The following is a 12,624-nucleotide window of genomic DNA, read 5'->3' as shown; positions in this document are numbered from 1 at the left end:
GTTCTGTCTACCAACAACTCTACATTTTATTGTCCATAAAAATACAGTGCAGTTATAGTACATAACATTTCATCATTTCTTTGCCCTCACAAAAATTCAATTACGAAAATGCATTGTTGGGCATTCATAATCTATTAATCAATACCAGAGAAAAAACAAATAATATGTTTCAGAAAGTTCAAATTACATCAATAAGACTTCAAATTTCAATTTAACTAGGTTCTTCCCGTTGCAATCCACACACCCCTATTGAAGACATAACCTTAATCTTCTACGCAGGGAGTGTGAATTTGAAATGGAGTTACCTGAATGGGTGACTCCATTTCAAATCTACACTCCCTTTGTGGAGATTTAGGTCATGCCTTCCACAGAGGAATGTGGATCTCAACTGAATAGCCCATAAATGTGAAGATTTTTGTTACAATTGATGTTCGAACTTCAAAATGAATAAAATGAAAATAATATTTTTAAACATACTCAGATTTTAAATTAAATGAAAGAAGTATATTTTTATTTCTTAAAAATACACTGTTTACCACCTGGGTTCCTTTGCCTTGGTGTAAAGTTCATGTACAAATAGAGTGCTCCCTCCTCCTCTAAATATTCCAACAATAATTAGTGTACCTGCCCTTATTTGCTGGTGGGATTTTTATGGGAGGGCACTTTTAGTTTGTGTCTAAAATTGCAGTTATGTCAAGGGAGCCCATAGCGCCATTTGGCAAATGTTTACAGTATGACATTATGCCCAGTGATACTTACAGGTTAATAACTATGTAATTGTTGGGAGTGAAAGTGTACAAAGTAATGCCCACGTACTGAGATGTTGATGCATTAAGAGTCAAATTGGGTGTATTCCAAATACATTTGGGTGTATTCCTAATACATTTGGGTGCATTCCTAATACATTTGGGTACATTCCTAATATATTTGGGTGTATTCCTAATACATTTGGGTGATTTCCTAATACATTTGGGTGTATTCCAAATACATTTGGGTGTATTCCGCATGGGTCCAGACATATCAACATCTCAGTCAGTACAATTGCATTATTTTGTACAATTTCTCGAGCAACAAGTAATACGCAGTTTCTAACCTTTTCATACATGAGAAAGAAATAGCCCTTGATTTTTGCGTTTGCTGAACCATGAAATGGTAACAGCCCATATTAGTGTATGTTACTTACTTGCTTACGTACTTACTTACCAACCTTTTGGGCTGAAATGGACATATCTTTAAATGCCACGAAGGTATGGAACCCCCAAGTGGTGTCTAATGAAAGAGGAAGAATTAAAGAATATAATAAAAATATTTTCCCACCCGGGGTGGCACTCATTATAAGCCCTGGGTCAATATTCATATGGGTTGTTTTCATATCTCAAAATGCCAAGAAGGTATTTACCCTCGAGTGGTGTCAAATGAAAGAGAACAAAGTAAAGAATATATAATAAAGATAATTTCCTCACCGAGGGTTACACTCCTCATAAGACCTGGATCAATATTCATATTCATATTTTGGGTCCTTTTCGTATCTCAAAATGCCAAGAAGGTATGACCCCCCCCCCCCCCCCAAGTGGAATGTATACTGTACACGAAAATTACCACTTATACAGTATTTTGAAGTTCATTGAGCTCATCAGTATTTTTCCACTATTTTTCTTGGAAAAATACCTCAGCCTGAAACAAAACCCTCCAATTTCACAGAATGACCTCTAAATAGATGGTGCGCAGTAACTGTCTAATTAGAGAAGTTGTTGACAAAGCAATGCATCAATTAAGTCAAAATATTTACCATGAGACCATGTTATGCAATGTTTATTTACATCAAAATATACCCATATGTCCCATATATGCATCATCAGAATATTGGAATTTTTAATGCAAAGATAATCTGCACCACTTATAAATGAAATTGAAGACTGATGCAGTTATTAAGAAATAAAGGGTAAAGCATTATCCTTTACACCCAAATAATGTGTCGAGGCAGTAAAACGTAAATAATGGGCGCAGGCGCAGCCGAACCCATTATTTAAACGTTTTACTGCCGAGGACACATTATTTGCATGTAAAGGATAATGCTGCACCTTTTATTTCTATTCTATTACCAGAAATAGTGGAGGTAATAGAATTCATGATAAATAATGGTGATGTTAAGTATATCTTAAGCTTATCTGTAAATTTGTTTAACAATTAGTTTTTGTAGACAATTGGTCCGTCCTTGTCGATAATCGGAAAATTGCTTTGTCAGCAACATTGTCGACAACAGCTTTGTCGACAACAGCCTATCACTCGGTGAGTAGTGGCCTGTGAGTGATGAAAAATTACCTATTTTGTTTGCACATGCTCCATGTATGTCAAAGTGAAAATTCCTGTTCCATATCTGTGTATATCTATTAGTTCAAGGCCAGTGAGCAAAGGATACAAAGGCCAATATATACTGAAGAATGAAATTTGAAATTGAGGGTCACTAAGACCAAGTGCAACAGAGGCCATGGACTTTGTAGCCTCCATGAATTTCAAGGCCTGCATAACATTACTCGATAGTGAGTTAAAACTGGCTGCAAGATCCAATGGAAAATGTACAACAATGTACAAGTATAATACATTGGGATATTCCAGTTGAAATCCATACACCCCTATGAATGGTCTTAATCTCCCACACAGGGAGTGAAGATTTCAAATGGAGTGACCCCATTTGAAATTCAAACTCCCTGCATGCAAGGGAGATTCCAAACAGGGGGTATAAATTTCAAATGAGTCACCCACTGAGGTAACCCCATTTGAAATTCACACTCCCTGCATGGCAGATTCCACACAGGGTGTGGATTTCAAATGAATCGCCCATTCAGGTAACCCCATTTGAAATTTACACTCCCTGCATGCATGGGAGATTCCAAACAGGTGGTGTAAATTTCAAATGAGTTGCCCATTCTGGTAACCCATTTGAAGTTCACACTCCCTGCATGGAATATTAAGGTGATGTCTTCCACAGGGGAGTATGGATTTCACCTGGAATAGCCCATTAATTCAATATAGTTTCATAGAGAGATCCATTCACAAAATTGTTCAACAAAGCTGCAAGGCTGTGAGAGTCTTCGTCAATCAAAGTAGATTGCTGAATACACTATAATCCATACAACCTGAAAAAAGAAAAGAAAAGAAAGGAAACATTTTTAGACATTAATCAATATTACCCTATCAATTCTGTTAACTGTCCAGGGCACTTAACAAAGTCATTTTGGGTGAGTGCTTATTTTTAAGATTGTTTACATATTAAGTGAATACCTATAAGGGTCCAACTCCATCTCCATAATATCCCCAATATTTGTGGGAAAAAAGGCCCAACTCTGATACATACTTTTTCTGCAACAATAAATGCTGCTGTTAATTTTCACCACAGTGGAAAATGAAGGGGGAAATTCCTGCTATTTTGTTCTGACGTTTGGCAAACACACATAAAAACATCCAACTATACTATATTGGCCTACAGGTGTACATCTGTATCTTGGTCTGCTGCTACATGTGTCTCTTTTTTACATTCATTACTAGGAATAAATACCTATACCAGACTCATCTCAAGTGGAGATCACTTCAAATCATCCCTAAGTTACATGGTTTAGGAATACAGAGAACATTCCTAAACCATGTGACTTGGGATCATTTGAAGCGACCTCCACTTAAGATAAGTCTGGTATTTATTGGTATCTCTTGTGAAGAGACAGATGTTGATCAAACTTACTAAAAATAATGCAAACGATGACATGAATCCTTCTTTCGTTAATTCCCATATACCACCAAATTCTTCTTCATCCACTTGTTGAAAGCTGCCAAAATAAATATAGAGTACTCCTGCATTGAATGCACAAAATCTGTAGAGAAAACAGACACGATATGTTTAGTCTTAGTTTGTAAATTAAAGCTATACTGGAAGTAAAATTTGCAACTCACAAATGCTATGTTATGCGTCCGAAAAGATCAGATTCCATCAAGCATCTGATTGATGGTAATGATGTCAGATGGCAAGGAATGTCTCGCAATGCTGGGACTGGACCAAGTGAGAATTGGACTAAACAGGATTGGACCTAGTGAGAATTGGACTAAACAGGATTGGACCAAGTGAGAATTGGACTAAATGGGATTGGACCAAGTGAGAATTGGACTAAATGGGATTGGACCAAGTGAGAATTGGACTAAATAGGATTGGACCAAGTGAGAATTGGACTAAACAGGATTGTACCAAGTGAGAATTGGACTAAACAGGATTGGGCCAAGTGAGAATTGGACTAAATGGGATTGGACCAAGTGAGAATTGGACTAAACAGGATTGGACCAAGTGAGAATTGGACTAAACAGGATTGTACCAAGTGAGAATTGGACTAAATGGGATTGGACCAAGTGAGAATTGGACTAAACAGGATTGGACCAAGTGAGAATTGGACTAAATGGGATTGGACCAAGTGAGATTTGGACTAAATGGGATTGGACCAAGTGAGAATTGGACTAAACAGGATTGGACCAAGTGAGAATTGGACTAAACAAGATTGGACCAAGTGAGAATTGGACTAAACAGGATTGGACCAAGTGAGAATTGGACTAAACAGGATTGGACCAAGTGAGAATTGGACTAAACAGGATTGGACCAAGTGAGAATTGGACTAAATGGGATTGTACCAAGTGAGAATTGGACTAAACATGATTGGACCAAGTGAGAATTGGACTAAACAGGATTGGACCAAGTGAGAATTGGACTAAATGGGATTGGACCAAGTGAGATTTGGACTAAATGGGATTGGACCAAGTGAGAATTGGACTAAACAGGATTGGACCAAGTGAGAATTGGACTAAACAAGATTGGACCAAGTGAGAATTGGACTAAACAGGATTGTACCAAGTGAGAATTGGACTAAATGGGATTGGACCAAGTGAGAATTGGACTAAACAGGATTGGACCAAGTGAGAATTGGACTAAATGGGATTGGACCAAGTGAGATTTGGACTAAATGGGATTGGACCAAGTGAGAATTGGACTAAACAGGATTGGACCAAGTGAGAATTGGACTAAACAAGATTGGACCAAGTGAGAATTGGACTAAACAGGATTGGACCAAGTGAGAATTGGACTAAACAGGATTGGACCAAGTGAGAATTGGACAAACAGGATTGGACCAAGTGAGAATTGGACTAAATGGGATTGTACCAAGTGAGAATTGGACTAAACATGATTGGACCAAGTGAGAATTGGACTAAACATGATTGGACCAAGTGAGAATTAGACTAAACATGATTGGACCAAGTGAGGACTAAACATGATTGGACCAAGTGAGAATTGGACTAAACAGGATTGGACCAAGTGAGAATTGGACTAAACAGGATTGGACCAAGTGAGAATTGGACTAAACAGGATTGGACCAAGTGAGAATTGGACTAAACAGGATTGGGCCAAGTGAGAATTGGAATACACAGGATTGGACCAAGTGAGAATTGGAATACACAGGATTGGACCAAGTGAGAATTGGACCAAGTGGCCATGCAGTCACATGCACCCTTGCAAACTTGTAATGTTGTAACATGATTTGTCAGTATCAAAACAAGTCTTTAGTACCGGTAATCAGGGCAGAGAAAAATATTTTTCTTTCTGGCACCGTGAACTGCTGTTTGGCAAATTTTGCATAAGCCTAAACGGGTGGGGTCCAGGGTTCTAGCTACAGTGGGCGGTGGTAGGCGACAGTGCCCACCACTCAGTTTTGGAGCTCACCACTCAACTGCAATTTAAGTACTGGAGCCCACCACTCAAGAGTCCAAAATTGCACAAATTTATTGAATTAGTCAAGAATTTCATCAATTTTGATAACAAAATTTAACAAATTGACAAATATCAAGATTTTCATCAAATACAACCCAGCACAGAAAATATCCTAGCTACAATCCTGGTAGGGTCCACTACAGAATTCTGCATTGATATACATGGACAAGGCATGATTTTGTGGACAGGAAGCAACATTTTAATAGGAAATACATTACAAATGTACTCTAAACTTTTCTTGTTTCATGTGAAGTAGAGTGATGGTGTTCCCAGAAAATTTTCAGAGCCGAGTAATATGGCAAGATCTTAGGATATATTTATTTTTTCACCCCGTCTATCTTGATTTTTTTTTTTCTGCAACTCTGAATTTCTTTCTGGCACCGCCGGTACCACGGTACTGCGGATTTCGTACCCTGCCGGTAATTACTTACAATGCTAATCCAAAAAATCCTTTGAGTGGCAGAATGCCCCAAACAAGACCCAGTACTGTAGCTATGATTTGTCTTGACCAGTAAACGACATCAAGAAACTCATCCTGAAAAGCAAACGAAAAAAAGACAAACATTAAGTACTTTATAGCTTAAGATGTCTACTCAATGACTTTACTTGTCACTGAACAACAATATTTTTTGGTAACTTACGAGTTACGACCCATACTTGGTACAGTATATAAACAGTATTAATGTACCATAGCAATCAAGCTACGTGAGGCTACGTAGTTCTTTCTATGCAAAGAGCAGTCGGACGCCACTGAAGGACCTTGCTGAAAACTATAGTCTTTTTTCTTTTTACTGTGTGACACAATTCTGCATTATTTTCAAGATGGAAATGTCTCAAAAACATGATGTATTTTTCTGAGAAAGTTCCTCTTGATAAATTTAGACTATTTTTGCATTTTCTCCAAAATAATAAACAAGTTCACGTATATTATAGGGGCAAGGAATCCACTTACTACACTGGAATTTCAGTGACTCAAGACAGCGGTATGTTATTTATGATAAGAAAAGAGGTACCGCTAGTATGTACCTCATTTCTTAAAATATTACCAGGTATAATAAACCACTTGTCTTGAATCACTGAAATTTCAGTGAAGTAATTGGATTCCTTGCCCTAGTATATATATGTAACTTTTGTTACCAGTGTGTAGTTATTTTTTGAGAAAAATGCAAAATTAGTCACAAAATTTATCAGGGGATGTAGTACCACCTTAAACTCTCGAGCTGGATCATAATACCGAGACTAAATTAACCAAAAGTTGTAATAGGCCTATGCATCCTCCTTTGGCACGGTTTTAGTCCTGAGACACTAACATTTGTCCTCAATTGTGTTCATTTTAGCATTTAAATTGCAATTTTTTCACTTGTTCATGTACATTTGTCTGGGTAATGTTCTTTTAGTAGCAGATCAGTGGGATGATTGAAATTTTGCCCCCTGGCTCGGTGACTCCGGTACATCCCCCTTTGAATTTTAGCATTGAAATAGCAATTTTTTGCATTTTAAATGCACACACTTTTCAAATTTGTGTGCGCTTTTCACGGTAAAGGAACTCTGGGGACAGCAGAACAGCTTGGAAAAAACTTGGGTTACAAGTGTGGGTTAGGGGTGTCTTCTATCCGAAGAGCCAGAGGTGGCAATCATGTTGCAGTGCCCAGGGGCTAGCAAAAGGTAAATCCGGCCATATACCAGCAAAATTTATTTCTCGACACCTTGCTTGAGAAGTCTAGCCACGAATTTGCTCACTGATGAGCTTCACATTTGAAACTAGAGACCGTTCCATTCGAAATCTAGTCGGATTCACTGAAACATGACACCATGTTTAAGCGATGGAAGTTCAGAAGTAAATACAGCCGATCACGACGAACGATCACATTAAAAATGAAGCTAAAGTTGCACTTCAACAAAATTTTAGACCTTGTTCAAAACTGGCAGTCTTTACTCAAAAGATACAGTTGACTCATCAAAATAACTCATGAATCTAAATATCAACATTAACAGAATAAATAAACCGTTGGCGTTGCAAAAAATTGCAAGCCAATGCTGACCGACCGAAAAAATGATAGCAATTAATTCTATAATATTTTGCAGTAAACCTTTGACGAGCGTGTACTACCGTAATGTTGCAAACTCAGAGCTAAAGACGTACGGCGCAAAGTTCATTCATAAAATTTCGACACGGCAACAGCAGATCGCCCTTTGGCAGCCAATGAATCAGCATGATTAGAGACAAGTCCGTTTCAATCCAGTAAATATGTGATGTACACTTAAAATATGCACTCGTCAAAGGTATCCTGCAAAATACTATATAGCATTGAATGTGTAAACTGTAATTACATGTTACCATGTAGGTATGCTAGGTGAATTCAAATTTGCCATCAAACTGCATCATTTTATATATCAAATTAAAGCCCTTGAGTAAACAAAGCCAAAAATGAAAACCTTTTTTTCATAGCACTTTCCGTAGCAAAGTTACATCTTGTCAAAGATTACATGGATCGAATCCATGGGTTCCTACAGTCACCCATGGAAAACAGGGTACTGAATAGCTGTACACCATGTCCATATTGGCGGCCCAAGGGATGGTTTGTTTACATGGCAATAATTCCTTCAGAATAGGCAATACAGATTCCAAACATATAAAACTTACCTCATATCAGTTTTAGTTGCCCCTTATAACTCCAAATTGACATGACAATTAATTCTATTTGCTCAATTTCATACCAAAATCAAGGAAAACATGGTCTTGTTATTGCAAAATAACATGAAAATGAGAAAGGTGACTTTTTGCTCATTGTAAGAGTGATAGTGTTGTAAACTTGATTGCATATAAACATTAAGATTGCCAACTGATATCCTTTGTATTTGAGTTGTCTGATGATGGTATTAGAACTGTCATGGATGTAAACATTACACAAAATGTCAACAAAACATGCTACTGCAGAACTCTATGCCTGTATGAGTGTGTCTGAGGGCCGATCTGAGGGCTGATGACACACATTCGGTGGGTGTAGTCAAAGATTGACTTTCATCAAACAATGTCAAAAAGATTCAGCTAGCAAAATTCCCCAAAACGGCATTTCGGGGGTGTTTCTAGATCTTAGTCTCATGATCAAACGCCCCTCATGTCAATGTTATTTTTTGCTTGAGTGATTAAAGTGTGCCACTTATCAAGTTAAATAAGTGCTCCAAATTTAAATTCAAATGGAGGTGGGAAATGGGTCCTCCAGCGAGCTCAAAGTTTGAGCGTTATTTGTATGTATAACAATAGAACTACAAATGAGGCAGCTATTTTGTGTTAAGCACTTGTGGACATGTAAAATAAAGGCTGCCATATTGATTCTGCATTAAACAGTGTGTTTGTAACTAAAATGTGTCACCTTATACTTAACAAATCATAACAATCATGCTAGGATGATGTCACAGGTTAGACATGCCTTAAAATGAATAGCTGCCCCATGTATTTAAATACATAATAAATCATACATTTCTCTTATTTGTGTTAATTCACCTGTTACTATCAGAGAGTGGGCAATATAATAATCATGTTGTCATAATCTTTCAAGTCATAACTGTCACTTTTTTAGAAGTTATTAGTATATATAAAGTTCAGTTGCGCAGCTATACAGTTGGCGCTTTACGTAGATTGGGATTTCTTTTTCCTATCTTGTTTCAACCACCTGCAAAACATTCTGATGTTTTGCTGGTGGTTGAACAAGATAGGAAAAAAAACCTGCACTTAGAAGTTTCACACTGTATGCTGCGTCATGAACCACATTGATGGCTAATGACATTGCTAAAAGGAGATATGCTGGGGACTCTGGCCATGTGTCTGAGCATCTGTTAAGATTATGACAACATAAGATGTTCATATATTGCCCAATCTTTCCTGATAGTAATAGTCTGTGAATTTCTCAACTTTGCAAATAAGAGAAATGTTGGTGATTTATTATGTATTTAAATGCAGCTATTCATTTTAAGGCATGTCTAACCTGTGACATCATCCTAGCATGATTGTTATGATTTGTTAAGTATAAGGTGACACATTTTAGTTACAAACACACTGTTTAATGCAGAATCAATATGGCAGCCTTTATTTTACATGTCAAAAGTGCGTAAAACTAAATAGCTGCCTCATTTGTAGTTCTACCGCTATACTTACAAATAACGCTCAAACTTTGAGCTCATGGAGGACCCATTTCCCGACCTCCATTTGAATTTAAATTTGGAGCACTTATTTAACTTGATAAGTGGCACACTTTAATCACTCAAGCAAAAAATAACATTGACATGAGGGGCGTTTGATGCACCCTAATTATTATGATAGCAGCTTTTTTTTATGGAACTGCTATCAAAATCCCTCTAAAATTCCATGTGCGAGTGATTTATCACCATAAAAAATCATATATTTGGGTCAAGTGAAGTATAGAAAACATATAATTTATGTAGGTTTCTTTCTTCGGCCAGTTGTTTTCTATGTAAAAATGCATTGACATTTTTGGCGAATTTGGCTGACTAGCAAATGTGTTTGCCTGGCATACCTATACCATGTACTATTGTGTTCTCGACTCGAGTAATAGACACCCCCCCCCGCCCCCGAGAAAATGGTCTAGCGTAGTAGCGACGGCCCTGACGCGAGAGTGTCCCCTTTGACAGACATGAGAAATGGGTAAGTTTATGCAATCGATGGAACAACCTCGACCGAAAGAATGCGGAATCATCATCAGTTTTGTGTTAAGCTTACCTTATCTGGCCACTGTGACTTGAAGTAAAAGCTCGCTGCCATACCGACGGTAGTGCGATGCTTTTTGACGAATCTTTATCGCTTTTCTTAGTTCTGCTGGTCATTTTATACAGTTTATTAGTTTATGTATTATTCTAGATTGTTGATTGACAAACAAATGATGTACTATTCAGCAGATCGCTGTTTTTTTTGTAAGCTCTTTGTGTACCGACACGTATGCAGAATTCGGCTCCGCACGCAAAAACTATACTAAATTCTGGTCGTCAGAATACGGTGCGCAAGCGACAGATTACGGGCGCTTAACAATGAATCAGGAGAACATCACAAACGAAACAACTTAAACTGTAGACAGCTTTCAAATGCTATGTAGGCCTACTGTAGATAGCTTTCATTATATTACTATCTACTGTAAACAGCTTGAATTTGTTATCTACTGCAGAAAACTTTCATTTGTTATCTACTGTAGATAGCTTTCATTTGCTATCTAGGCCTACCGTAGCTATTATATCATTTGCTATCTACTATAGGCCTAGGTATCTTTCGTTTGCTGTCTAGGCCTACTGTAGATAGCTTTCATTTGCTAACTACTGTAGATAGCTTTCGTTTGATATCTTCTGTAGATAGCTATCATTTAATTGTTATCTACGGTACTGTAGATAACTTTCATTTGCTATCTACTGTAGATAGCTTTCATTTGCTATCTAGGGGCCTACTGTAGATAGCTTTCATTTGCTAAATAGCCTACTGTAGATAGCTTTCATTTGATATCTACTGTAGATAGCTTTTGTTTGCTGTCTACTGTAGATAGTTTCATTTGCTATCTACTGTAGCTTTCATTTACTATCTACTGTAGATAGCTTTCATTTGCTATCTACTGTAGATAGCTTTTGTTTCCTGTCTACTGTAGATATCAATCATTTGCTATCTACTGTAGATAGCTTTTGTTTGCTGTCTACTGTAGATATCAATCATTTGCTATCTACCGTAGATAGCTTTCATTGCTATCTAGCCTACTGTAGATAGCTTTCATTTTATATTTACTGTAGATATCAATCATTTGCTATCTACCGTAGATAGCTTTCATTTGCTATCTAGCCTACTGTAGATAGCTTTCATTTTATATTTACTGTAGATATCAATCATTTGCTATCTACTGTAGATAGCTTTCATTTGCTATCTACTGTATATACCTTTCATTTGCTATCTACTGTAGATAGCTATAATTTGCTATCTTCTGTAGCTCTCATTTACTATCTAGGCCCTACTGTAGATAGGGCGAACACTCCCCGCTCTCCCCTAGATAGCTTTCATTTGCTATCTACTGTAGATAGCTTTCATTTGCTATATACTGTAGATGGCTTTCATTTACTATCTACTGTAGATAGCTTTTATTTGCTATCTACTGTAGATGCGGCAAACACTCCCCACTCTCCCCTAGATAGCTTTCATTTGATATCTGCTGTAGATAGCTATTTGCTCTATATACTATAGATAGTTGTTGCTATAACATATATAGGCCTACTGTAGATAGGTGTTGCTATAACATGTATACAATGAGGGCCTGCTTGAAAAGCAGTGCTTGTCACTGAAGCAGTATAACCCTCAATAAAGAAAGAATGAATAATAAATAATAATACAATCATTTGCTATCTACTGTGGATAGCTTTCGTTTGTTGTCTACTGTCAATAGGTTTCGTTTGCTATCTACTGTAGATAGCTTTCATTTGCTATCTACTGTAGATAGCTTTCGTTTACTATCTACTGTAGATAGCTTTCGTTTGCTATCTACTGTAGATAGCTTTCGTTTGCTATCTACTGTAGATAGCTTTCGTTTGCTATCTACTGTAGATAGCTTTCATTTGTTTTGTTATCTACTGTAGATAGCCTTCGTTTGCTATCTACTGTAGATAGCTCTCATATACTGTAGATGGCTTTCATTTACTATCTACTGTAGATAGCTTTTATTTGCTATCTACTGTAGATAGGCAAACACTCCCCGCTCTCCCTAGATAGCTTTCATTTGCTATCTACTGTGGATAGCTTTCGTTTACTGTCTACTGTAGATAGCTTTCATTTGCAATCTATT

General features: G+C 37.2%; 1 protein-coding gene across 1 annotated transcript; it reads right to left on the bottom strand.

The window, feature by feature from the left end:
- Window positions 1–2,013: 2,013 nt before the first annotated feature.
- LOC140146334 (GEL complex subunit OPTI-like) lies at window positions 2,014–10,798 on the bottom strand. The gene is given in 5 exon segments (XM_072168144.1): window positions 2,014–3,137; window positions 3,737–3,866; window positions 6,232–6,335; window positions 10,539–10,558; window positions 10,561–10,798. Coding segments are annotated over 5 exon segments (378 nt in total). The 5' UTR covers window positions 10,643–10,798; the 3' UTR covers window positions 2,014–3,095.
- Window positions 10,799–12,624: the final 1,826 nt, after the last annotated feature.

This window comes from Amphiura filiformis, chromosome 2 (genome assembly GCF_039555335.1).
Source record: "Amphiura filiformis chromosome 2, Afil_fr2py, whole genome shotgun sequence".
In the NCBI taxonomy this organism is placed as follows: Eukaryota; Metazoa; Echinodermata; class Ophiuroidea; order Amphilepidida; family Amphiuridae; genus Amphiura; species Amphiura filiformis.
The sequence above is the reverse complement of the archived record's forward strand: the minus strand, read 5'-3'. Positions and strand labels throughout refer to the sequence as shown.